The following is a 27152-nucleotide window of genomic DNA, read 5'->3' as shown; positions in this document are numbered from 1 at the left end:
CTATTGTCTTGTCCTTGGGATCAATTGCTCCGAGGCCATTATTCTTTCCAGGGCTGATATCTGGTCGGACGGCATGTCTGGTTGGCTTGGAAACATCACTGCTATCTTTTGCTTCTTTTCTTTTGCTTTTTCTGATGATGAATATGTGCCCTCTGGGCAGTGATGACCCCCCTATCCATTTTCTTTGAGTGTGATCTTCTCTGCTAGTTTGGTGTCTTTGGTTGAATACCTGGGTTCCATGGGTTCCATGTCTGTGTAGCAATTGTGGAATTACGAATTGAAATGATATCCTACGAACATCTTGTTTCAATTATAGACCTTATTCAAAGTAAATGTATATTATCAGTTGTTCAACCAGTTGGGTCTTCCATGTGGTTATACTATTGCTATAGGATTGACTCCAGCCAATTCGCTTATACAGTTTCTGTCGTTGACTGAGGGTTTCAGATATCTGGTCCATTTGGGTCAAAATAATATTAGGGACGTTATATTTCAGACATTCTTGATTTGAGTTGTCTTTTTAGATGTTCTTTTTTTTTAAGAAAAAAAATCTCTTCTAAAATGTTGTGATATACATATATAATCATGGATATGCTCTTTGGGGAGTCCCCAAATATATTTCGAATTGCCACGGGATTTCTTGGCGCAAACTTCTCCAACTTCTATTCCAACACTTTTAATCTTAAAACTTGGCTTATACCCTGCTTGCAAGTCTTTCCCTGGCATTGAGCTTGGTCTATTACACCTCTACATTTTGTGCAACATGCGCTGCCTCTAAGACCCCGACTCACAATATCCACACCTTACCTTTCCTGACGAAGAACCTTGGAAGCTCCTCCCTGCACATCCATCAACCTTTTAATTCCCCCCATAATAACAGTCTATATCACGCACCATGGACAATAAAAATTTCGTGTCTGACAATCTCCTCCGCCTAACGGGCGCGTCAGAACCCACCGTCATCGATTTTGTGCTCGCGACCGCCAGCTCAGCCAAGTCGATCTCCTCCCTCCAAGATACCCTCGTGTCATTCCTGGACGGCATAGATGCTAGCTCAGCTGAAATTGGTGCCTTTGCTGAGGAGCTCCATGCCCGCATGGGCAAGGGCGCACAGTCCAGCGCGTCTGCCTCCAAACCCACGGCGAGCAAGGAATCCACGAAAAAGAAATACCGTCTGGTAGACATGGGCGAAGACCAACCAGAACCCGCCCCATCGCTAGGACCAACCCACATCGAGGCAGACCGAGAACGACGGAGGAGACGGGACAGAGACAGCGACAAGGACAGGAGCGGTAGCAAGCGAGACTCCGAGCCTCGGAGTCGCGGGGAAAAGGACGACAGCCGAAAGCGAGACCGAAGCCGCGATGCAGAGAGCCGCGACCGGCCACGGATGAGGAAGCTCCGTAAGAAGGGCTCTCAGGAGTTCGACGATCGATGGGGCGACGAAGAGATCCTCGAAGACGAGATGTACCCGGAGGAGTTTGAAGAATCCCCCCGAAGCGCACGCGACTCGACGATGGTTCCGCGTCTCCCGATCCCGCGTCACCGGCCGACGATATCGATATCGACCCTAAGACTAAGCAAGAGATCGACCGCCAACGAGATCTTCGTGAACGAGACGAGTTTGCCAAACGACTGGCCAATAAAGAAAGTAGCAAGTCGAAGAAGATTGTTGAGGATCGGACACGCGACGGCGAGGCTGCACGGCGACGTGCGCTGGGCGACGATGCCAGCGCGCGAGCTTCGATGATGCCCGATCTGCGGGAAAGATCTCGACAGGAATATTTGAAGAAGCGCGAGACAGAACGGTTAGCACTGCTGCGACGACAGGTTATAGAGGAGGCCACAGAGTTGCGTGAGAACCCGAATCTGTCTCGCAAGGAGAAGGAGGAGTTCACGCGCAACCGAGAGGTCCTTCGTCTCGCCGAGGAACGGCTTCGGATTGACGATCACCGTGATGGTTATCAGATGCCATCTGATTATATTACGGAGAAAGGGAAGATCGACCGGAAGAAGAAGGAAGAGGCTCTGTACAAGCGGTACGTTGAGCGCGATGAGCTGGGCCAGGAGCGATTCGTCACAGAGCACGAGGAGTGGGAGCTGGAGCAGGCGGCCAAGGCCAAGGCACAGATCAAAAAGGCCGAGTTCGTCGACGAGGGAGACTATGAGTATGTCTTCGATGATTCGCAGCAGATCAACTTTGTTATGGACGCCAAACTCGAGGGCACGCAAAAGCCACTGACGAAAGAACAGCTGCGGTTCAAGGAGCAGGTCGACGCAGCGGAGAAGAAAGCCCTCTCTATGGAGGAAACCCGCAAGAGTTTGCCCATCTATCAATTCCGTGATCAGATCATCCAGGCTGTAGCAGAGCATCAAGTTTTGATTATTGTTGGTGAAACTGGTTCTGGAAAAACCACACAGATCCCACAATACCTCCACGAGGCCGGTTATACCAAGGACGGCCTCAAGATTGGTTGCACGCAGCCGCGACGAGTGGCTGCCATGAGTGTTGCTGCTCGCGTGGCGGATGAAATGGGTACGAAGATCGGAAATGAAGTTGGTTATGCCATTCGATTTGAGGACAACACCAGCGACAAGACTATCCTCAAGTATATGACCGATGGAATGTTGCTGCGAGAACTGTTGACAGAGCCGGACCTGAGCCAGTACGCTGCCTTGATGATTGACGAGGCGCACGAACGGACGGTGCCAACAGATATTGCCTGTGGTCTGCTCAAGGATATTGCCAAGGCACGACCTGATCTGAAGCTGCTCATTTCCTCGGCCACGATGGATGCGCAGAAGTTCCAGAAGTATTTCGACGATGCGCCCATTTTCAATATTCCTGGTCGTCGATACCCCGTCGACGTGCACTACACTTCACAGCCTGAAGCCAACTACCTCGCCGCAGCCATCACAACGGTCTTCCAGATCCATGTCACGCAAGGTCCTGGAGATATTTTGGTCTTCTTGACTGGACAAGAAGAAATCGAGGCCGCCGAACAAAGTTTACAGGAAACGGCTCGAAAACTTGGGAGTAAGATTCCGGAGATGATTATTGCTCCTATCTACGCCAACCTGCCGTCCGAACTGCAGACTAAGATTTTCGAGCCTACTCCGCCTAAGGCGCGAAAAGTGGTGCTTGCCACCAATATCGCCGAGACTAGTTTGACTATCGATGGTATTGTCTACGTGATTGACCCCGGATTCGTTAAGGAGAACGTGTTCAACCCACGTAGTGGCATGGAGAGCTTGGTCGTGACGCCGTGTTCGCGTGCCTCGGCCAACCAGCGAGCCGGACGTGCTGGACGTGTCGGGCCGGGCAAGTGTTTCCGCCTGTATACCAAGTGGGCGTACTATAACGAGCTGGAAGAGAACACCACCCCAGAGATTCAACGTACCAACTTGAACGGAGTGATTCTGATGCTGAAGTCGCTGGGCATCGACCAGCTACTCGACTTCGACTTCATGGACCCACCGCCGGCGGAGACCATCATCCGCGCTTTGGAGCAGCTGTACGCGCTCGGGGCACTCAACGACCGGGGCGAGCTGACCAAGGTCGGCCGGCAGATGGCTGAGTTCCCAACGGACCCGATGCTCGCCAAGGCGATCCTTGCCGCCGATAAATACGGATGCGTAGAAGAAGTGCTGTCGATCGTGTCGATGCTCGGCGAAGGCAGTGCACTCTTCTTCCGACCCAAGGACAAGAAGATCCACGCGGACAGTGCACGCAACCGCTTCACCATCAAAGACGGCGGTGACCACCTGACGCTATTGAACGTCTGGAACCAATGGGTCGACTCGGACTTCAGTACGATCTGGGCGAAGGAGAATTTCCTGCAGCAGCGCAGTCTGACGCGGGCGCGCGATGTGCGCGACCAGCTCGCCAAACTGTGCGACCGCGTCGAGGTCGCCGTCAGTACCTGTGGGTCTACGAATATCCAGCCAATTCAGAAGGCCATCACGGCTGGGTTCTTCCCCAATGCGGCACGACTCCAGCGTGGCGGTGACAGTTACCGCACTATCAAGAATGGACAGTCGGTGTACTTGCATCCATCTAGTACGCTTATGGAGGTTAACCCTCGCTGGGTCATCTACTTTGAGTTGGTGCTTACCAGCAAGGAGTACATGCGCAGTAATATGCCACTGCAGCCGGAGTGGCTGGTTGAGGTTGCGCCACATTACTATAAGAAGAAGGACTTGGAGAGTCTGGGGTTGGATCGCAAGGTGACGAAGGGGCAGGGGGCGGCTGGGGAAAAGAGTCGGGAGTAGAAGGGATATATGGGGATGTACAGGTTACATATGAAACATGACATATCCAAGTATGTATCCGTACCAGTACCTACACATGTACATGTAGTTGAATAGTTAACTAGTTGAATAGCCTCATATCTGTATAGAAATAGACACCTCAGGCACCAATTCTCCCCAACCAATCACCGCCCGGGCAATTCAAACCGCGGCAAATAAGCCCGAACCTCGGTTTCTCCGCTTTCCCCCAGACTTTCTCGGGATTTTATACGTCACGTCAGTTACTTATTTTCCTTTTGTATCTCCTGATCCCATCTATCTTCCACCTCTCAACTTCTCAATCTACCTCAAAAAAATGTCCAAAACATTCACCCCCGCCGAAGTGGCCAACCACAAGACCGCCGATCAGGGCCTCTACATCATCATCGACAACAATGTCTACGACGTAACCAAGTTTGTCGACGAGCACCCCGGCGGCGCAAAGATCCTCAAGCGTGTAGCGGGCAAGGATGCCTCGAAGCAGTTCTGGAAGGTATATATTCCCTTCTCCTTTCTCTCTCCCTTTAAAACCAAGACATTATTTGTTATGATCGGCTATCGGCCGAGTCGGCTATTGAAAGCATGCAACTAACACCGTTTAGTATCACAACGAATCCGTGCTGAAGAAGTACTCGCCTAAGCTGAAGATTGGCGAAGTCAAGGATGCCGCGAAGCTGTGAATCCTCTATTGGAAAGTGAAGGAAATGATAGACTGAAGTGTTTTGGTTTTGGGGGGATCAGCCCACTGCAGGACCACCCCGGTCAACTGCACACCACAGAAATGCCACGATGCTGTATTTACTCCGCTAGCGAACGTTATACCCGCGATTCGAGTTTGATTCTTTTGCTTTGTGAAATACCATCTTGCTACCTGGGGCATGAATAGAACAGAGAATAGAACAATATAGGAGATTAGAGGTTGATACTACAGAAAGCTTCATTCTTGTTCATGATAAAACTTATACATTATGTTCAGGCATATAAACACGAAGACCAATACATATATCCAGGATCTGCTTGGTTGATAGTTGTAATGTCAGAAAAAAGAAACGCCCTTCTCCCTCCCGCTGCACGAGAAATAGTATCCGAATCAAAGTGGTATCAACTCGAAAGCGACAAATGGTAAATGACAGGTGATAGGTGTGTGAGGTGAGTAAAGCAGAGAACAAACATGAATAGGTGACAGTGACAAAATAGAAGATGAATATGTCCAGTGACGATGTACGCAGACAAGCCACGAAGAGACGTGGCGATGAACCTGCGCCAAAAAGGTGTGTTGTTGAAAGAAAAGAAGGAATAGGTATATGGTAAGTAATAAGTAAGGAAGAAAAAAGAAGAAACGAGAAAAAGGCAGAGAGAGGGCAAGCGAAACCCATCCACTCTAGAATTAGAATCCCCGCCATTGATCCTCAGGACGGTATGAGAACTCACTGCCATGAACCGAAGGCGTGTCAAACTCATACCGCCTCTCACTCCACTGACTGGAAGTCTTGCGGATATGGCGCTGCCGTGGAGGGGCACGGGGGCGATTGATCTGCTCGGCGTGGTGATCGATGAAAGCCTCCATACGCACAGTGCCTATATCGAACATGTTGCTGCCCGCCACACTGGAAGCACGGCCACTCGCCTCGGAAGTGCGTCGACTGATACTGCCGCGGCGGCTTCCAATGCCTGGGGGTGGGGCTGGGGGCTGTATGGCGGGGAAATGCAGCTCCGACGAGCCGGCCGTGGTGCCGCTGTGTGAAGACGGCATAGTGCCGGCGCTAGAGAAGCTGCGGAGAGCGTGGAGGGCTGGGGGGCGGGGTGCGGTGTTGCTGCGCTTGCGGTTGTGGGTTGAGAAACGGGGTACGTGTGGTGCATCGGCTGCTAGGTCGATGCTGCCGCCTGGGATTTCGGGGACTGGGGCTGGAGCGCCGGCGCTGTTGAAGGAGCGTTTGCCCTTTGGCATTGGGCGGGGGCGGCCCTTTGCGACGCGGATGGAGTCGCGGATTGGGTTTCGGCGGAGAGAGGCGAGGGGTAGGGTTGGGGACTCTTCTTGTGGGACTGGAGGTAGGGCCGCTAGTTCTTGGAGGCCCATGGAGGAATGGCTGAGGAAGGAGAGGGCCGTTAGCCAGACGTAGTGGCGTTCAATGGTTAGCGCTGTGAATTTTAGAGCGCGCTGTGGTGTCAGCACCAGGATGGAGCGGTTGAATGGGGTCGAAGAGCCGGCGCCTTTGGGTATGGGGTTGTCATCTTTGACGTCCAGGACGGATTGGATGGTGACTATAACGAGGGGAGATACCATGTCAGCTAACACTCCAACTAACTCAACCGAGTTCCTTGAAGACTTACACTTTCGACCACTCTTGCCGAGCAAGGCAGGCCCACTCGTGGGCTGTCTACTACTCCACATAATGGAGCCTTCGTACGGGGCGAGCCAAACCCATCGCTTATGTCGCACACCGCTGTTCGTGATATTCGCCGACACATCGTCGGGGTTCTTGCCCTCCCAACTCTCCTTGGACTCGCTCATTCCGAATGATTTGCGTCGACGGACGTATTTAAACATCCACTCGCCAACCATGGTTTGAGCAATGGCATCAACGACACTGGTCGGCTGCACGCCGCCGGTGGAATCCTTTCGTTCACGCTGTTCACGGTTCCAGGATTGAGACGGAGTCGCGCGGTGCGAGGGGACGCGTTTCGGGGGCCCGTACCGCTCACGAGGTGCTGTGATCTCATCACACGGCATCGGCGGTGGTGGTCGGTATGGGCGGTATGTGGGGCTCTCTGGGGAAAAGGTCGAGATCGATCGTGATGGGGAAGACTGAGTTTCTGGTCTCTCAGTAATATCCGACTGTGACGTTGCTGCAGCGGATCGGACTCGGCGGAGAGTTGGGCGCCGGACGACGGATTGGCGACCGCGGTCTGAGAACTGTCTGCCGGCTGAGCGAGTAGGACTTGGAGGTCCGTCGCTGCCGTTGAGCGGGAGCTTGCGTGAGCTTAGACGGATGGGCACGGGGAATGGCGGTGCAATGCTTGAGCCTGCACTGCCGCTCTCGAGGCTTGGTTCGCTGGGACTGCGGGCCCGGGGCTTCTGGTGCGCGGCGGTTCCGCTGGAGATCATGGCCATTTTGCGCATGCCGGGCTGGCGAATACTCGAGGACGCCGTGCCAGACCGTTGGGGAGCCCGAGAACGGCCAATATTGGGTGGTCTCGACTCCGGGGAAGACAGGTGCTCGTCGACTTCGGGGAGAGGCATGTCGTCCAAGCTAGGTTTTGATTTCGTGGTGATGAGCTTGCCACGACTGACAGTGTATGCAGCAAATGGGCGGTTGAGGAGCTCATCGTCGGTGAAGACATCACGCTCGCCATGGGGGCCTTCGTCGTCGCTATTATGTTCAAAGCCGGCGAAGAGACTGCTAGACCGTAAAGGTCGTCGAATATTGGACAAGGCATCATCTGAGAGCGGACCATTGTCGTTGTTACCGGGGTAGGCCTGCACATGATCTGAACCAGGTGCTCTAGGAGGCTTCACGGGACGATCTGTCGGCTGATCTGTTATCAGATGTCTCTGCTTTCGTTTTTCGGACCGCGGCGGAAGCGGGGGCACAGTGTAAGACTCGAGGCTAGGCTCGTGAGGTTCAGGACGAGGTAGTGCATCTTGAATAGCAGAAGGAAGAAGACTAGCCGGCAGTTTGACAGGGCGTTGATCGACACGGATCTCCTCGGTCTGGATGGCGACGGATCGGCAATCAGCAATTGCTCGGAAGTTGGCCTGACAAGCGACATTTTTGGTTTGCGGTGGAAGAACGACACTGTTCCGAGGTGAGGATGGCTCTGAGCCTGGTGGGTGGATAGCGATCATTGGAATGTCCATCGATGGGACATCATTCGGGGATAAGTTGATACGTTTCTCGCTTTGAACAACATCTGTTTCCGGGACCACATCAGTCTGGGTGGACGCCGATGTCATTCGCGCCGGCTCTGTGGTGGATTCAACAGTTTGAGGCGACTCAGCCACATTGGGCGTCCATGGAGGACTTGGGGGTTCATCCACGGTCTGACAAGAGCTAGAAACCATCTGAGGTGCAACGGGGAGCGTGGCGCCGTCTTTCGTTCCAGGTATGTTCGCGTTCTTGTCTTCTTTCTCAGGCTCTGAAGCGGTTTTCGTGGGCTTGGGAGCAATGTCGTATACAACCTTCGCTTCTATCGTAGGCGACGGAGGAGGTGAGTACTGGATGCCGATATCGCGGTATTCGACCGCCGAGTCAAGTTTCACTGGGCTAGCAAGCCCGAGTTCCCGGGCACGGAAATCCATGGCAGTGGGTGAGTATAATTCTGAGCTCTGAAGGGACAGACCCAGGATCTTCCTGGCCTTGGAAGAAATACTATGTGATCCTTGTGAGTGGACCGACATTGGACGTTCCTCGGGGAGAGCCTCCGGAGAGGCGGGCAGCTCATCATCAGATGGAACAAACTCCTCCTCTTCATCGAAGTCGAGTTCCTCTGCCAAGTTCAGACCTGAACTATTCTTGCCCCCAGGCGCAATACTCATAACCGAGTACCGCACGTTATGGAATATGACCGCCTCTTCACCTTCTTCCGAGCTCACGCTGGTCACACTCGTGCGTCGGCGGCCTAGGCTACTAGATGCCACGCTGGCCGAGTCGCTTTCTTTATTTTTGTCATGAACAAGGTCACCATTCTCACTTGGCTGCGAATGCGAGTGGATAGTCGCCACTTCCTGGGCGGCTGCAACCTCATTCAAAACGGTCTTCAAGCGGCCCTCCACTACGTGAACCTTGCGTTCCAGGGCTCGGCGTTCATCCGCCCAGGACTCTTGATCGCGATTCCAGAGTAATTGGGTTCGTTCGACATCCTCCTCCCGACTTCGAGCTTTTTTCTGTGCCTGCTCGAGCTTTTTACGAACATCGCTGATGTTCTCGACCGCTTCATCACGCTCCCGAGCTAGCTCGGTCATCGCAGATGATGTCCCACCTTCCAGTAGTTGGATTTGGTGTTTCAACGAGCGCCCTTCCCAGGTCGCCCGGGAGAGATTCGCGGTCAATGTTTCATTTTCGGTCCTTGATTCGTCCAAGCTCTCTTCCAATCCGTCGATTGACTTGGTTTTGTTCTCTATCTCTCGCCGCAGCGAGAGAATCTCCGATACGAGAGATGCATGGAGAGTAGGGGTGATCCTCCGCGGGTCGAAAGGCGATAAGGTATCCTCGGTGATATCGATATCATCGTCGTCTGTTTGTCCGTCGGGGGAGAATGCGGGGGTTGGGAGGCCAGGTGGAGAGGAAGGCGGTGGGGAGGAATCTCGCCGGCGCAAAGACGGTCTCGATCTTGATCCTCCTTTGGATGGAGCTCGAGATCTGGATCTGGAGGATGGTGCCGGGGAGGGGTGGGCCATGGAGGCCGGGGACTGTAAATCGGCCATCTCTCTTTGCGCATGTGCCGGATGAAAAGCCTCAAACCATTGGGGCTCTGCTCCTTGGGCTAGCCAGAGCACGTCACGCACTGGATCCCATCAAAAGACTACCGTAGTTCAACCATTCGACTATTAACTGTTTCGAAGCCGGTGCTGATCTGCCTCCAGAGACAGGTTTCACCTGGTGCAATCGACTGGTCGAACGCGGGATGGAGGGGGAAATTCAACGCTGGGACTTTGTGGAACTTGGTGGAACAAAGTCAGCCACAGTTACAATGCAGATGTGTGAGATGCTTGAGCCCAATGCCGAGATTTGGATATGCACGGGGAGACACCCTAACTCTACTTACAGTGACAAACAGGTCAGACCGTATTAGCTTAAGAGACAAGACAGATGTAAACCCGGGAGGTATGGCCGATCCCGGGAGGGAAAATAGATCAGTCCGAAGGATGGGCCGATCGCGATTAGAGAATCTTTTAAGATTCTCAGTAGATTTACGAAAGGCAATGATCTGAGAGTTGGGGCTTAGACTGTAGATTACCTCGGAAAAAAGACCTTACAACATTGAGAGATCAGCCTTGCGGCACACCTGCGCATATCGGAAACATGGACGCGAGGAGAGTCTTGGACTTTCAAAAAGAAAAAAAAAATAGAAAAGTCCCAGGGGCGTTCGTTAGGGGGCATATGGGGAAAGAGAAGAATCCACCCGATTAGCCAGGATTAATATACTCCACTGCAGCTGCCAGACACTAAGACATATGACCTCCAATCATTTGAGTATGTCTGTATAAAACGCTTTCGGGGTCTGTTCGCAGAGAATCATAGACCAGAGTCTATACATCCAAAGGTATTATTGTATCCCTTGTAGTAGACCTCAAAGGCCATGGAGAAGCTGATTAGCTGGGACAAAGAAACAAAGAAAGGGAAAAAGAAAAGGATTAAAATGGAGCCGTAATCTCGAGAGAGTGAGCTAGTACTCCGTATCAAAAGGAAAAGCCAACTGGAAAAGAAAACGAGTGTATTAAGATTCATATATTGGAATGCCTGGGGTAGCAGTTCGTGACAAAACTCCACTGCGCGTCTGGATGAAGAAGCTCAAGGACTTTTTGAGCTGGGAGATTACCCCCTATTTTTTATTTTCGGCGCAATTGACAATGTTGAAGGGCAAATCATAAAAAGAAGAAATGCCTTTGCAATGACCAATAGTGTCGATTCCGAAGACACTAAAATAGCGATGGTTAGCGTGTTTGAGAATATAATTAAATGGCTGAGTTGGCGGCCAGCTCGTAGCTTGTTTGGGCGACGATCGCCGTAGACAATTTCGCATGAAAGCCTGTGGTCTGGTTTCAAGAGTCCCCAGAGTGCATATGCTGCATATGTTGCATGTTGCAGGCTGCATAGTATTTGGTTGACGCGTTTTTGTGACGCTTCTGCCCAAGGAGACGGTCAAATTGCCAAATCATCCAGTGCGTGCGGACATTATCGCGGATCAGGGGTAAACCCAGACCCATCTAAGGTCTCCACCGAGAGCTTCGAACGAGGAATCCACTTCGGCCGAAATGAAGAACCAAACTTCCATTGTTATGGTGGGAAGTCCGGTACGGAGTACGGAGTACATACATCGTACGCGCTCCATGGCCTCTATGGCCTTGGTCTGGATTAGAGTCGTTTCTCTTGCATATGTCCATGCAAGTGCCGGTCGCACAGTTGGCGAACGTTGGAGGTGGCGTATGACAATCGCGAATGATTGGCAATAAATGGTTATTATAATAGCCAATGTAAGAAGTACGGAGTCATGTCTAGACTCCGCATGTCAAGCCCCCAAATTGCCATTGGAAATTGGACTAACGGGGATTGACACATTGACACGAAGGAGTATGGAATCTCCGCGAACCATTTCCACCCATTTGCCCCACTGGCCTCAGGGGACGGGGTACTTTTGACTTGGCCATTGACAGGTCGATATTTGCTGATATTCCATATCCCTGGTTTCTTTGTTTCTCTGAAAGCGCTAGTGGCGAGTCCAGCTTGGAGGCGCAGGCGATACTACACGGGCTGAAGTTGTGTGCGGAGTACGGAGTACAAAGTATGTACTTCATCTGCAGGGAAGGCCATAATCAATGGAAGATCGTCAAATTGAGAATGGACAATAGGGATGATTTGCTTGAGTTGAGAAAGTTAAGAAGGCGGAAAAATAACAGGCAGAATGTTTTCTGTGTTACGCACATTCCTTAAGACTCAACACATAAGGTACTTGAACTTATTACAATGCTTGTTTCGAGACAAGTTTCTAAGCAAAAACTAAACGGCTGTTCCCTTTCCCTTTCTAATCCAATAAGATCATCCCGCTAGAACAATCAGGCCGTTAGATCTGGAGAACCTGAATTAACCGGACTGACTAAGCACATTTGCGTCACCCCCAAAGTCCTCTAGGGCTAGAGGTTAGCATATATGAATAGACTCATCGATTTCACTCTGACCTACATATCTATCTAGCTGAGATCTCAACTTCGTGAATATCCCACCTGGAACTCGGAAACCGACATAATCTTCAAAGTGCAGGGGATAGCTGCATATCAACATCTCCAACTACACGAACTACACCAACATCAACACCAACATCAACACCAACACCAACTCCAAAATGTCGACAGATCACCCACCCCAGATGTTATTTTTCGACACATTTGGCACAGTAGTTTCATGGCGTACATGCGTCTCGGAAGAGCTGAGCGCTGCCGCCCTACATGCTGTGAACCATCCTCGCGACCTCCCAGTCGACTTGCGGGACCGCGCTGCAGCCATGACCCGGCTTGACTGGCTGGTATTTGTCGCAGAATGGCGGCGGTCGTACATTGTATTCACTAGTACATTTAATCCATCCAACGAGTTTGTGCCAGTCGATCAGCACCACTACAATGCCCTTCAGGACCTCCTGCGGCAGCGCGGTCTGGACGGCCTGTTCACTGACGAGAAGCTGTGGGAACTCTCTTTCGCGTGGCATCGGCTCAACCCGTGGCCGGATAGCGTCCAGGGTCTTGAGTTGTTGAACCGTCGGTTCGCTACTTCTACCCTGTCGAATGGGAATGTCTCTTTACTGCAGGATCTCCAGCGACATGGATCACTGCCTTTCACGCATATTGTTAGCGCGGAGAATTTCGGGGCTTACAAGCCTTCTCCGCTGGTTTATAACGGTGCTGCCAAGAAGTTTGGACTCGAGCCAGGCCAGTGCGGACTGGTTGCGGCGCATCTGCACGATTTGAAGGCTGCCAAGAGCTGTGGTTTTCAGACTATCTATGTTGATCGTGAGCTGGAGGAAGCGATGTCAAAGGAGCAGGCTGCAAAGGCCAAGTCTGAGGGTTGGGTGGATATGTGGGTTGATCTTGAGTCTGATGGCTTCCGAGAGGTGGCGAGGCGATTTGGGATTGAGTAACACCGGTCTGCCCTCCGAGGTTATTAGTCTGACCCCAGAAAGATGTATTGAGACTTGTTCTGGTGGAAAACGTGTATATTTTCAAAACTTAAATGAACACTCGAAATATAATCGGTCCATTTGGCCCGGCTTCTATCATGTCTTTTCCTTCTCCCATAGCCCCATTCCGAATCCCCCAGCATCAAGCCCAAAGGATATTTAATCTTCGCCACCCAGCAGCTGGAGATGGAATGGGTTCCGGATTTTCATTAACGATGCGAAGGAATTCCTGGATTGGAATTTCTTCCAGCGGAACAAGCAGGGTCTTTCGCCAAAATTTGTACCCAAAATATAAGACAAATATAAGCGGGATGTTGAAGTATGACGATACAAAGGTTTGAGGACTCCAGTTTCCCTCTATAAACACGTAGAATCCGCCAGTAAGCAGAATGATACTGAACGAAACCAGAGCAATCCATGCTGCGTAAGGTTGAAAGGGGCTTTTCCAAGGAAGTTCAGTACGGCTGATCTTTTGCCTCTTACAGCCATAAAAGAACCTCAAGTAAATCACCTCTATATTGATCCAATGCACCAAAGAGGCAGCGGAGACCAGTTGCTGGAGCCAATCAAACACAATGGAAGCTGCGGATGACAGTGTCATATACCCCAAGGCAAGAAAAGATCCGACTGCGGCAACTGATATCCAGGGAACCCCGAAGCGATTAATGCGAGTGAATAGTTTTGGGGCATGCCCCTCTTGAGCAAGACCATACAGTGTCCTGGTTCCAACGAGCATTGCTATTTTTGGTTTAGCAGAAGTACAGTGGCCGACAAAAAATCCCTCTCACCAGAGTTACCAGCGCTCCATGCACTTGTGACAACGACAGCATTAATGATCGAAGGTACCACTTTGATCCCAACATTGGTGGCAGCAATTGCAAATGGAGACGCTCCAGCATCCCCGGAATTTGACATCAGCCCCTTATCGTTTGAGGGGACAATAAGGCCCATCATGAAAATGGTGATCAGATAAAATATCAAGATTCTCCAGAACACACGTTTGGCAGCCTTCGGGATGTTATGGCGAGGATTCTGCGTCTCAGCTGCTGCAACCGATATGTTCTCGACGTTGGAAAATGCATAAGCTGCACTGCTCAGAACACGCCAAAACCCAAGGAACCGTCCCCATGAGCCATCGATACCAAGAAACTGCACAAAGGGTCCAGGGTCTCGCCAGAATCGAAACCCCATGGGATAGCCCCGTGGGCCTGCACCAGAGGTAATGCAGATACTCTATATGAAAAGCAGTTAGAAACCAACCCGAACATCCTTGCGCGGCGAGATCTGCTCACCAAGATATTCACACCAACAATCAGAGCAATCTTTAACAGTGCAAAAACAAACTCCAACTCGCCGTAAATACTGACCAATAGCATATTGCTAATAACCAGCAACGCACCAAGGGCGCTAATCCATACTGCATGGTTAACATCAGACCAAAAGTCAATAATGACAGCACAAGCCACCATCTCAGCCGGCAGCAGGATAGCATTTGCATAAACACTATTCCAACCTTGCGCAAACGCCAGCGCAGGGTCTACAAACCATTCTGCGTGTCGTATAATGCCACCGGAAAGAGGCGCCAGAGCACTGAGCTCCGCTACAGAAAACACCACGCAGCAGATAAGCATACCCACAATGCAATATGCGAGCAACATGCTGAGTGGTCCACCCCTTGCTAGGGATTTTCCGGTCGCTAGGAAGAGGCCCGTACCAATTGTTCCGGCCAGGGCTATCATTTGAATATGACGTTGTTTCAGCCCTCGTCTTGTTTGAACAAGCTCGGAAAATACTGCCTGTGTTTTGGCGTTGTCTTCGCCCGCGAGGGTACGTTTAAGGATAGGCCTGGCCTCATTTTGACGTGTGGTGATTTCTTCGTTTTGTTCGGGGTCTTGAGCATGACTGTTCATTGCAAATGATCAGAGGAGAGGGGCAAATGAATAGGAGAGGACAAGTGAAATGGTGAGGAGGTGGGGTCAAAATTGAGACGTTTCCCAGATACGTGCCTTGTTGGGGTGGGTTAAGAAGATCTTATATGTGCATATCCATGTCGTGACAAGAGGGACAGAATCAGAAAGAGAATGTCTCTTATTGGTTCTCGAGTGCATAATCTCCTATCAGACTTCAGGACATGACTGCACCCCCCGGCCCGGTTGATATTGCGAACGCTAAAAATGGAATATCAAGCATATCACCTTTTCTTCGATATAATCTTCTATTTTATTTCTTGTCCTAGATCTCAAACCGCTTCGGCTTTTCGGCGAAACCTCAACAGTTTTGGCCTACTAGAAAGCCCTTAGCACCGTTCTCAAATCAATACTTTAATTACAACATTGCCATTTAGAGTTATTTCTTGCATAATGCCAAACAGAAAGAGCATAATAGGCAAAGTATGAGTATTCTGGTGAAGTGTGGCGAGCTTGGTCTAGAAGTAAAGCTCAATCTCTGATGGTATATAATAAGATGTTCCCCAAGTAGTAGAGTCGCTAAAGTAAACATCGACCTGTGACGGATGGAATTGTTACACGAATAACATTGGAATTATTTACTGTATTGCGCTGAATATGATAGTTCTGAGGCAAGACTGATTAAAGCGTTGAATAGAGCAGCGTGGCCCTGCTGTTAAAGTGTCGAGGAGAGTCGACAGGCCCTCTAGAGCTGGACAATTCTTTTGTTCGTCTTTAGAGCAATAAAACATTTAAAGGCACTCTCGTGACAGCTTCGATGTTATGAAGTCTGAGCTTGATATTGTTTATGGTCACCTGTCTGAAAACAACGTCAAATTTTGCTCTTGCCTCGCGACTGCCATGGGTTGTTTGAACTGTCTGATCTCAGGCAGTCGTTTGCCAGATCCTCAACCAAGTGCGATACCATCAGATATTTTTCTAAGTCATGGTCACTCTCGTTTGCTTGCACTGACCTTTCACACCAACCATTCCTGCATCGTTAAATCATCAAGTCTCCACTGCGAGACCCCCAGGCACGTATATCATCCCATCTACGCGATTGATTCGATTGGTACTGGGAGGTAGAGCTTAATGTCGCACCTCAAAACACTGAAGTTCCCCCGGAGCGCATCAAAGCCGAGTTGCTAACGAGAGGTCTTGCTTCAAGCAGGATGGCGTCCAAGCCTCAGGACCCGTCCCCTACGAATCCTTGGATCACTAGCGATGGCAGCCCACTCCGCGGATTCTACTGGACGAGAAACGACCCAAAAGTGCAACCTAACTACTGGGTGTAAGCATCTTTTCCATAAGCCCCTCGATTGATACCTACTCACGGATAAATTCTGGAGCCAACGCAAAAAAGTGTGTGAATGCCGACAGCACTTCTCAACCCAGTGGCCGGTTGACCATGTGATTATCGTGAGTATTCCAATTACCCCAATATATTTTCAAGACATGACTAACTCTTGTCGGTCTTCCAAAGCAAATCCCCGCATGCGCCTTCAGGTGCCCATATTGCACGGCTCTCGATAACGTGGAGAAAGAGGGGCGACCTTGCCCGGCACGGGTAAAGAGACATATTTCGGCAGCGCATATCGTGAGTACACCAGTATTCCTAACCAAGCTTGGAGCATCCGAATGACGCTCATATCATTCAGAGAAGACAAGGGGACTTCTATGTGGGACTGCAGGTTTCCTGTAAGTGCCCCAAAAATCTGAAAAAATCTACGCATACTGACCTTTGCTGTCTTTATTTTCAGCTTCCTCCTGATTCGATGCCGTCTCGTCTCGCAGTGAAGAGGAAGCCCCGTCCACGACCCCACGGCTGCAGTGTATACAAGAATGGTTCATCATAGCTATCTTGCGAGCCAACCCAAAGGAACCATATGAAGAATGAAAAATTGAACTTTCAATCAATCCCAGAGCCTAGATCTCGATGGTAGGACTTGTTTTTATTAACATGATACTGGAATCCATGAGGGCAATAAGTGCAATGGGAAGATAGGGGGGTATGATGAGACACATCCCCTTGCTCAGATACTGATGTCGGGAATTGTTAATGGGATACCAATAATACACGCTAATAATGTATATATAAGCCCTAACTCCCACCTTACCGGTCTTCGCAAAACCGGTACCGGAATAAATCCGTTCCATGGTTGCAGCTCCTTATCTGATGTTTCTTATCTGATCTGACGCACATTGTTAAACCAATCTGCACCTGGATATTAGTATTGTACCACCTGCAGCACCCAACCTCTCATAATGCAACTCAAGCTCCTCACCTCACTGGCCCAGGGACAGCCCGGTGTGCTACACCACTGCGTACACCGCCCACCCCTGCAGCCAAGCCGTTCACACTGCTAACGCCACCTCAGACCGACACCCTCGTCGCCTTCGAATACACCCGCAGCCATGTTCCCAAGCCACACACACTCGTATTTGTCGGGGGGCTAGGCGACAGCCTGGGCTCAGTCGACTATTTGAGCGATGTCGTCCGCGCCCTAGACCCATCCCAATGGAGTGTATTCTCGCTGATCCTCTCCTGCGCCGGCGGCGGGTGGGGCATGGGGCGACTGGGCAAAGACATCGACGAGCTATCACAGTGCGTCTCGTACATCCGCAAATACAAAGAGCCACAATTTGGCGCCGGAAAGGTGGTTATCATGGGCCATTCGACGGGCAGCCAGGACGTGATGCACTATATCAACTGTCCCAACCCACGGCCAGCACACCCTGTCTTCGACCGCAACTGGAAGCCTATTGTGCGGGTGCCTGTTGACGGGGCGATTATGCAAGCGCCTGTTTCTGACCGCGAGGGCATCTTGTGGGTTGTGAAGTGCGGCACTGCGCGTGATAGCCCGGCCAAGATGCGCGCGATATACAACAAGGCTGTTGCTGATGCGCGACGGGCGGTGTATGAGGATCATGATCTTGTTGATACGGTTGTGCCGTTGTCTGTGACGTCGCGGATTGGGTATCCGCCCTCTGCGCCGGTTAGCAGTCGGCGGTTCTTGAGTCTGGTTAGCCCGGATAGTCCAGAGGATCCGTCTGAGGATGATTTGTTTAGTTCCGATTTGAGCGATGAGCAGTTCCGTGGGACGTTTGGGATGATTCGGGAGAGGGGTTTGCTGAAACAGAAAATGTTGGTGCTGTACTCTGGGAGGGATCAGTCGGTACCGCCGTGGGTTAATAAGGAGGCTCTCTTGAAGAGGTGGCAGATTGCTGCTGATGGGAGTGGGCGGCAGATCTGGGATTCAAGGAGTATGGTTATTCCCAATGCATCGCATGCACTGAGTGATAGCGATCAAGCGGAGCCGCGGCGGATTTTGGTGGAGAGGGTGACGGCTTATTTGAATGATATTGAGCGAGGGTCATTTCTGCTGGAACAGTGAGATTGTATGTTGTTTGGGGGTTGTGTTTAAAAATGGGACATTTTGATGCTTAACGTAGGACAAACTGAACAATATATGTGGTCTGGAATGTTAACCTTGGAAGTGTTTCAGTTCTTTGTTGCGGCGTCATTCCAACGCCGACAGCGTCTCTCAACATGCAACTTTTCCTCGAGTGTTCGATGAGCATAAAAAGATACGACTGCCCGCCATATCCTGCCATTTATTTAAAGAATCATACAGGTAGAGCTTTGGATATCACATTCTGAAAAATGGTTCTATACTAGATTACATGACACTACGAAGTACCCGAAGCCCACTGCACTCACTAGCAACATCCATATATTGACCAGGATTAATATTGACTTCAAGTTTAAGCCTGACTATGATCTCAAACCTAAGGAAGATAGTCCTATTACACTAATTACACGAGCCATGTCACAGATATATTGATTTTCCTGAAACCCGTTCTGCATCATCACGACTTACAAACGTACCAAGTATGTCCACTTTTATGGATACTATTTAAGACTATGCCATATCAATATTCATTCCTCCGTAGATCACATAAACTGGATGATAGTTTCTATTACACAGACTGAACGTAATTGAAATGCTGTTATGCTTATTTCAAATACTGCGGAGTACTACCGAGGCACAAGTGCAGCTGATGAGTCTAAAGACTAAAAGGGCAATAAAGTTGCAATAATGCTAGATAGACCATGCGTATAGCTTAAGTCTTTTGGCCACATGGCTTCCTCCCCTTTCTCCACAAATAATCATACTACCTATCTATTATTGAGCTTTGACACGCTCACATGACGTTGAACTAGTCCCACCAGCATCGTTGATCCAATCAATAGCGTAACGGGATGATCACATTATTGATTCCAACACGCTTTAGAGGCATACCATCGGGGATCTTTCGGGGGCTTGGCGCATTGAGATCGACATCTACTTTGTTTGCAATACATTGTACAATATACGCATGTGATCCGGTTTTGTGAGATACCCGAGGAACGACGACATCGTTGGGCAGTATCCAAGCCACGGATCAATAATGAAGATCCCCCAAGTCAATCAAGGGATAAGGGATAATTTTGAAATGTCACATCCAGTGTGTTTCCAACAGTTTGTTAGTTTCCCAAGGGCCAATCTGCTGGGAACCGCCCTGCCGATCGCCGGCAGCCCCGACGCACGATGGATGCACACATCCACAAACAGATGACAGATGAATCACGGATTCACGGGACTTGACAAGAACCGTTGCATCATGCACGTCAGTATAAGGCAGGTGCATAACGAATCCCGTCACCGGTACTCCGTACTCCTTAGCCGATATGGACAGGACTCGAGATTAGAATCCTAGACCAGAGCGAGACCATAGCGGACCGTTGAACGGCACGAATTCAGCGTTCCCCATATAACGGCCAGGCGGGAGGAGCCGTTAACCAACCAACCCCTGCCCGTTCAATCAAATCCACGGCCACTATTGGTACAGGAAGAGCTCACCCTAACGGAGTACATAGCATACTGAGCCGTTGGGCCGGGCCTTTCCGTATGAACAGGGGGATGAAACAATTGTCGGACGTGCCCCCAGCAACTTTGAGGCTTTAAATATTTGCTATGGAGTTGAACATGCTGATACACAAAAGGGGAAGCCAACAAAGATGCTTAAATACACATCACTACAATTTGGGGATCTCTTAAAAATTGACCGGAAGAAGCCGAGTCTGGATGTATGCCGATCCAAAAAAAAAAGAGCAACCTTGGGAGAGAAAGAGAAATAAATGGTTCCGTCGGGGCCCGACCTATTGCATTCAACAAAAAAAAGTGGACGGCAACAGTTCAAGGTTTCCCCGATATAATCCCCCCCCCCTTGGCCCGCGGCCACAGAACTGGGACGGGAGACGGAGCTATCCCGGACCCTATGAGTTGATGCCCAACCAGTTGCCTACTAGGGAAATAGAGCGGCGGGTATGTTCTGCTATGAAAAAGTAGAGGGAGAAAAGAAAAAAAATAAATAAAAATAACCCAAACAAAGCAAAAGAAAAAAAAAAAAAGAGCTCATAAGGAGCATAGGAGGAGTACATACCCACCTTCCGAACTTCCTCCCGTTGTCTTGTCCACCTTTGCAGCTAGCAAGCAAGCTCTAGGACGATCTATGTATCAATGGGAACATTATTTTACGCGCCGTTCTGCGGGTGGACATTGCACTGGCATGAAGGCTCTGACATTTACCAATGATTATAGGCTATTTGAACCTATTGCCTAGTAAGTATTAGGTATGCCGGATGCGCAGAAGCGGGCAGGCTGGGGACAGAGAGACTCGGGTCCGGGAAAATGCAAGTGGCAGGGGAATACGGAGTAGAATGGGCAGGGATAGAATAGATAGGGGTATAACACGGAAGGACAATAACGAGAACCAATCTAAGGTGGCCAAGACTCGATCCTAAACCAGTTCGAGGTTGGCGTTGAACCTTTGTTGGATGTTCCGGAATCCAAAATCTAGGGTATGATTAGGACCCATTGTGACATTCGTTTGACTTACGCTATTCGGGTAGCGTCTCCCAGGGCCATGGAGGGAGACCTACCTTTTACTGCTCCAGGGCTATTCCTAAGTAGGATTGTAAGGGGAGTACGGAGTACGGATACGTTGATAGTAACTCCGAGTTTCAAAAACCACAAGGCTTGGAGATGGGGGCATTGTGTGCCACCATCGACACTAATTTAATTAATGGTGCAATTCCAATTGCAGGATGAACTTTAGATATGTAAATGAACATCCCATCTCTGAACAATACATAATACATATTGATAGTACTCTAGAGGCTGATAGGGCAAGCGTGAAACCATAGATCGTGTTTTCCACGTGCAGACTGGGGTATAGACTGCCTTAATTTGAGAATATTATAAGGAACAGGTTCTCGGCTAACCAAATTTTTAACTAAGGAAAAAAAAAATTAGAAAAAAATAAGAGAAAAAAAACAAGAAGCTCCCAGCTTCCTCTCCCGGCAAGGAAATGAGCTTCAGCCAAGTACATCCGGGATTATCCACTGTGCCCTGTGCGCTTCTCCTTTTCACTGTGGACCTTCGGGACCTGGACTTTTCACTCTTTTCGCTATTTTCTTCTTTCTTTGGCTTTTTTGGGGTTTTTTTTGGGCGTCTTATTTGGTTTTCACTGATCCGGTGTAGGTTCAGTGGAATGGACTTTTCATTCTACAGATCTTCGGATGTACGTATATGGCTTCCAGCATATTAAGATAATGAAAGGGTAGATATAAGATGCATATCAAATAGAAATTAGTATCAGCACAGCCCTAGAGAGACTACAATGTGGATATTCGGAAAATGTAAAAGAAAATGTATGACTTCATGGAACTGTCACTTAGGAAAGGCGTCTTTTGGCTTTTCTCCCTAATTATAAGATTCCTACCAGTCAGAATGGATTTTCCTGTCTCTTTTTTTGCTCTTCAATAGGTTTAGCTTTGATTTTTTTTTTCTTTCTTTTTTTTCACATCCGAAACGGTCTCGGAGTTGGTAAGTGTAGAGAAAGTAAAGAGTAGAGAGGAATAGAGAACAGGGATGAAGATCTCGGGAAAGGTACGAAATTCCTGTGTTCTCTTTGATAATTTATCTAATTTATATTCTATTCTAATCTATCCTATATTGTATTCTATTCTATATCCTTATTATCCCTAAGGATATTCCTATATTACCTACCTAGGTGTCTTCCCTTCCTTATATTCCCTTGAACCCCTCTCTCCACTTCGTTCCAGCCCCCGGACCAGACTTCGCACACTGGTTCTTCCCCTCTCTGTTTCTGTCTCTTTTCTCCTAATTCTCTTTTCTCTTCCCTTCTCTCTTCCCATATCTCCCCTTTGCGTCATTCCTCCGGCAACAATTGGGGGTTGCTGTGAATCGCGTGGAAGCTCCCGCTTTTCTTTTTCGCCCCCCGCCTAGAACGTGGGCCACTTCACCTTTCCCCCCCCTCCTTGCGACTTCGAACCTTCCCCCTCTTTCCCCTGAAATAATTATAGGTATGTCCTTTACAAGCTGCATTGCTATGAAGATACTGACTTCTCTAGGTTGATTGTCTTTGTTTCTTTATCTGTTCTCAATTCCAGTTGCCCGCCATGGCTGGAAAAATGACGTTGTACAAGCTGGTGGTGTTGGGAGACGGAGGTGTTGGAAAGACCGCCCTTACCATTCAGGTTGGTCGAGCTCTTGACACCTAGACAAGAACCCCCACTGAAACTGTGCTTCTAGTTGTGTCTTAATCACTTTGTCGAAACATACGATCCAACCATCGAGGATTCATATCGCAAACAAGTCGTGATCGATCAACAATCGTGTATGCTCGAGGTGCTGGACACAGCGGGCCAGGAAGAATATACCGCGCTACGAGACCAGTGGATCCGGGATGGCGAGGGCTTTGTATTGGTGTACAGCATTACCTCACGCGCCTCCTTCTCCCGCATCACAAAATTCTACAACCAAATCAAGATGGTCAAGGAATCGTCAAGCTCCGGTTCCCCCTCCGGTCCCAGCTATTTGAACTCGCCCATGAACGCCTCATCGGGTCCTGGAATGCCCGTCCCCGTCATGCTAGTCGGCAATAAAAGCGACAAGGCAGTCGAGCGCGCAGTCTCAGCACAGGAAGGCCAAGCATTGGCCAAGGAGCTGGGATGTGAGTTTGTCGAGGCATCCGCGAAGAACTGTATCAACGTGGAGAAGGCTTTCTACGACGTTGTCCGCATGCTGCGTCAGCAGCGACAACAGGCGGCAGGTGGCCGCGCAGACCGTCGCCCGCCGGGCTTTGGATCAGGCCACCGTGATCGCGACGCAGGCCCCGAATATCCCAAGTCCTTCCGGCCCGACCGGTCGCGACATCGCAGTCGGCTCCAGTGTACTCTCTTGTGATCGGCCGGGTCCGTCCGGGAGGCGTTGGATTTCTTGCTCACTGAAATAATGGCTGTTTCCCTTTTCTCTCTTCCTCTCTTCCTTTTGGTCCCGGGTGCATCTGAAGGGTGGTTCTATCTTTTGGTTACCTCGTTCGGCGTCGGTGGTCCTTGCCATGCTACATCTTTTACGCTCGCATTCTGAAGAGCTTGAGAACTGGCTTGGGGATTGAGGCCAGTGTCTGCAAGCCTTGAGCGCAACCTTTTGTTTTGTTTTGGCTTTTGTTTTGCTCTTTGGAAATGCACCAGGCATGCAGACTGGCTGTCTAAATTTCCACAAGCTCCCCTTCCTCTTTTTCCTTGACGATCGTCTCTCTTCTTCGGTCTCTGCTTATTTGATAAGTTGCGATCGGGAGGAATCTTTCGGGACACGACTCGGAGCACCCCCGAAAGAAACCAAAAAAAAAATTCCCAGGCGACGAAGCCAGAAGATCGCAGTCGCGCATTAGCAGGCATTTCGATATGATACCCTACGACTGAGCTTGTTTTATTTGATTCATTTTTCAGCCATTTATGCGATATAGACAATAAAGGTCAAATTTTTTTTTTCACTTGGTTGTAATACTTGGAAAATCCGAGGCAAAAGTAGCAGGGTACAAGTGCAGTACCCTATTCCAGGCCGTATTTAATACTGCGCGTGAGGTACACGCTGGGTACAATCTGGGTATAATCTGGGTACAGGCTGGGCGCCAAAGAAAGTGCGGGGGAAAAGCACGGACTCGCCTCGGCTGCATCCGGGGGATCTCAGCTTCACCTGGGCACCTCTCCCCTTCTCCCCCGCAATAATGGATACAAAATACGAACGCCTAAAATGTCTTGTCGATCAGAGACCTGCAGGTATTGACTTCCATCTTCCCGTGCCAATCGCACTATTGGATCCGAAAGACCTCGGGTAGAAGCGCTCGGTTTCAGAGCCCCAGAGTACTTTTGAGCGAATTCACTATTTCTTGTCTTGTGTACCCTGTTTCTCTCTTAGCTTCTCAGTCTATCAAATCACAATCCTAGCAATTACTTCGCCACTTCCCCCTACCATATCCATCCGAGTCTGAATCCAAATTCTATCCAACATGTCTCCGCACCCCCAACCGACAACCCACTCACAATCCCTTGGCGACCCCGAGACCTTTTGGTCCCATCACGCGACCAGACTCCACTGGCACCGCAAGCCTTCACGTGCCCTAACACGGCAGACAAAGTCTCTACCAAGCGGAACCGAGCACGATCACTGGTCGTGGTTCGCCGACGGCGAGATCTCCACAACCTACAATTGTGTCGACCGACATGTGCTCGCAGGCCACGGTGACAATGTTGCGATTGTATGGGAATCACCAGTTACCGGTGTAACGGAGAAGTATACATATGCCCGTCTACTCGATGAGGTTGAGGTTCTTGCCGGTGTGCTTAGGGAGGAAGGGGTGCAGAAGGGCGATGTTGTTATTATTTACAGTATGCAAACCAACAACGTCGTGATCACACCACAAGTGGGGAATTCATTAAAAACAGGACCCCCAAACTGACCACGTATCGCATCTAGTGCCAATGATCCCCGCAGCTCTAATAGCTGCGTTGGCAATAACCCGCTTAGGCGCAATCCACGCTGCCGTCTTCGGCGGCTTCGCCCCGAAAGCACTAGCACAGCGAATCGAGGCCGCGCGCCCGAGAGCTATAATGACAGCGTCATGTGGAATAGAGGGTTCCAAGGGGCCCATTTCCTACCGGCCACTCGTTGAGGGTGCCGTCAAGGCAAGCAGCTTCAAGCCGAGCAGGGTCATTGTCTGGCAACGTGACCAACTGCGCTGGAATCAGCCCGATAAGCGCGGTGGACAGCGTAATTGGCAAAGACTCGTTAAGAGTGCACGGTTCCGCGGGGTTAAGGCTGGGCCTGTTCCTATCAAGAGCACGGATGCGCTTTATATTATTTATACAAGTGGTGAGTAAATCTCAGAACCGAATCCGGTCCTGTTTTGTTCATACTCACGTGTTTCCACAGGAACAACCGGCCTCCCCAAAGGCGTCCTCCGCGAAGCAGGCGGGCATGCCGTGGGTCTGGAACTCTCCATAAAATCCCTCTTCGGGATAAAAGGTCCCGGGGACACAATGTTCTGCGCATCAGACATAGGCTGGGTCGTCGGACACTCGTATATCCTCTATGCGCCGCTGCTAGTCGGCGCCACAACCGTCCTATTTGAAGGTAAGCCTGTCGGCACGCCGGACGCAGGGACATTCTGGCGTATCGTCGAGAAACACAATGTGAACGCGCTCTTCACGGCGCCAACTGCCATGCGAGCTATCCGGAAAGATGACCCGGACAACCAGCTTATCGGCGAGGTCGGGAAGCGCGGAGGATTGAAATCTCTCCGTGCGCTTTTCCTCGCCGGTGAGCGTAGCGAGCCGGGCATTGTTCGTTCATACCAAGATCTGCTTGGTAAGTATGCAGCGGACGGTGCGCTTGTTATCGATAACTGGTGGTCATCCGAATCCGGATCCCCGATTACGGGTGTTGCGTTGAATGGGAGTGCTGCCCTTGTTAGTCTGGCATCTGGGCCAGATCATGCTCCCCCTCACGCCCCGTCCCGGCTCCGCAGGATTCCCAATGCCTGGGTTTGACGTCCGCATTGTCAATGACGAAGGCAGTGAAGTCCCACGCGGCACAATGGGCAATATCGTTTTGGCGCCACCGCTCGCCCCGTCGGCATTCACGACTCTCTTTGAGGACGAGGAGCGGTTTTACCGAGGGTATCTTAAGCGGTTTAATGGCCGCTGGGTTGATACCGGTGATGCGGGGATGGTTGATAAGGATGGCTACGTGCATATTATGTCGCGAAGTGACGATATCATCAATGTTGCCGCGCATCGGTTCAGTACTGGTAAGGAGTTTGATGTTCTTCGCTTCCCAGCGCCATGATCTGCCGATACATGATCTGATTTATTCCTACAGGATCCATTGAACAAGCAATCCTCTCGCACCCATCGATCAGTGAAGCAAGTGTCGTCGGCATCCCCGACTCGCTGAAAGGCCACCTTCCCTTCGCATTCATCCAGCCCAAAGCCGGCGCGATTCCCGGGGAAACCGGGCGTCTTCCGGCAACACCGAGCCCGCAGTTATTTGCCGAGATCAACGCGCTGGTCCGCGAGCAGATCGGGGCTATTGCGTCACTAGGTGGGATTATACAGGGTCGGGGGATGATTCCCAAGACGCGGAGTGGAAAGACGCTTAGGCGTGTTCTGAGGGAGCTTCTTGAGGTTGGGGTGAAGGGGGAGTATGCGGCGGAGGTTAGTGTGCCGCCTACCGTTGAGGATGCGGAGGTTGTTTCTGTTGCGAGGGAGAGGGTTAGGGAGTATTTTGAGGAGAAGAAGGCGAATGGGGTTGGGAAGGCAAAGCTTTAAAACGATAGATGCTTGGATGTTATCATGGCTGTATATACGTTGGAGTGGTAGACTAACGCTGAAAAGCATATGGATTGATTGAATGTTTCGGTTGAAGATGGGACTTTAAGGGGTTCTTCGTGAAGAAGCTATCAGGCTTCAGCATCACGCTTATCTCATCATAAAGTCTTCCAGTTAAGGGATACAAGAATAGTCGGCCGTTGAAAACGACATGATACAGTTGGCTCGATGGGTAGGTTTTTTTTTACGTCTTTTTGGTTGTTCTTTTGGATGTCTTTTCAGATGGT

The 27152-nt window shown here is 50.2% G+C and overlaps 8 protein-coding genes across 8 annotated transcripts; 6 read left to right on the top strand and 2 right to left on the bottom strand.

Annotated features, from left to right (window-relative positions):
- Positions 1-895: 895 nt before the first annotated feature.
- N7471_012137 (putative mRNA splicing factor RNA helicase (Cdc28)) lies at positions 896-4272 on the top strand (the record flags this gene model as incomplete). The annotated part of the gene is made up of 2 exons (XM_057284856.1): positions 896-1422; positions 1488-4272. The coding sequence occupies 2 exons, from the start codon at positions 896-898 to the stop codon at positions 4270-4272; spliced, it is 3312 nt and encodes a 1103-aa protein (XP_057131122.1).
- Positions 4273-4606: 334 nt separating this feature from the next.
- Positions 4607-4970, top strand: N7471_012136 (cytochrome b5-like heme/steroid binding domain-containing protein; the record flags this gene model as incomplete). The annotated part of the gene is made up of 2 exons (XM_057284855.1): positions 4607-4783; positions 4893-4970. 2 exons carry the CDS (start codon positions 4607-4609, stop codon positions 4968-4970), a joined length of 255 nt encoding a protein of 84 aa, XP_057131121.1.
- A 263-nt stretch (positions 4971-5233) lies between these two features.
- Positions 5234-9715, bottom strand: N7471_012135 (putative nuclear migration protein; the record flags this gene model as incomplete). The annotated part of the gene is made up of 2 exons (XM_057284854.1): positions 5234-6552; positions 6622-9715. The coding sequence occupies 2 exons, from the start codon at positions 9713-9715 to the stop codon at positions 5678-5680; spliced, it is 3969 nt and encodes a 1322-aa protein (XP_057131120.1). The 3' UTR covers positions 5234-5677.
- A 2636-nt stretch (positions 9716-12351) lies between these two features.
- On the top strand, positions 12352-13140 carry N7471_012134 (haloacid dehalogenase, type II; the record flags this gene model as incomplete). Its single annotated transcript, XM_057284853.1, has 1 exon — positions 12352-13140. One exon carries the CDS (start codon positions 12352-12354, stop codon positions 13138-13140), a length of 789 nt encoding a protein of 262 aa, XP_057131119.1.
- Positions 13141-13321: 181 nt separating this feature from the next.
- Positions 13322-15089, bottom strand: N7471_012133 (Amino acid/polyamine transporter I; the record flags this gene model as incomplete). The annotated part of the gene is made up of 3 exons (XM_057284852.1): positions 13322-13917; positions 13968-14412; positions 14472-15089. 3 exons carry the CDS (start codon positions 15087-15089, stop codon positions 13322-13324), a joined length of 1659 nt encoding a protein of 552 aa, XP_057131118.1.
- Positions 15090-17390: 2301 nt separating this feature from the next.
- On the top strand, positions 17391-18520 carry N7471_012132 (uncharacterized protein; the record flags this gene model as incomplete). The annotated part of the gene is made up of 2 exons (XM_057284851.1): positions 17391-17450; positions 17504-18520. The coding sequence occupies 2 exons, from the start codon at positions 17391-17393 to the stop codon at positions 18518-18520; spliced, it is 1077 nt and encodes a 358-aa protein (XP_057131117.1).
- Positions 18521-22488: 3968 nt separating this feature from the next.
- On the top strand, positions 22489-24029 carry rasB (Ras small monomeric GTPase RasB). The gene is made up of 3 exons (XM_057284850.1): positions 22489-22557; positions 22606-22731; positions 22787-24029. Exons 2-3 carry the CDS (start codon positions 22654-22656, stop codon positions 23438-23440), a joined length of 732 nt encoding a protein of 243 aa, XP_057131116.1. The 5' UTR covers positions 22489-22557; positions 22606-22653; the 3' UTR covers positions 23441-24029.
- Positions 24030-24277: 248 nt separating this feature from the next.
- On the top strand, positions 24278-26954 carry N7471_012130 (putative acyl-CoA synthetase). The gene is given in 5 exon segments (XM_057284849.1): positions 24278-24924; positions 25013-25408; positions 25469-25993; positions 26010-26345; positions 26417-26954. The coding sequence occupies 5 exon segments, from the start codon at positions 24546-24548 to the stop codon at positions 26863-26865; spliced, it is 2085 nt and encodes a 694-aa protein (XP_057131115.1). The 5' UTR covers positions 24278-24545; the 3' UTR covers positions 26866-26954.
- The last annotated feature ends 198 nt before the right edge of the window (positions 26955-27152 follow it).

Source organism: Penicillium samsonianum (assembly GCF_028829775.1).
Source record: "Penicillium samsonianum strain IBT 33392 chromosome Unknown utg000007l_segment0_segment0, whole genome shotgun sequence".
NCBI lineage: Eukaryota > Fungi > Ascomycota > Eurotiomycetes > Eurotiales > Aspergillaceae > Penicillium > Penicillium samsonianum.
Note: the sequence above shows the minus strand (reverse complement) of the source record. Positions and strands in the feature narration are given on the sequence as shown.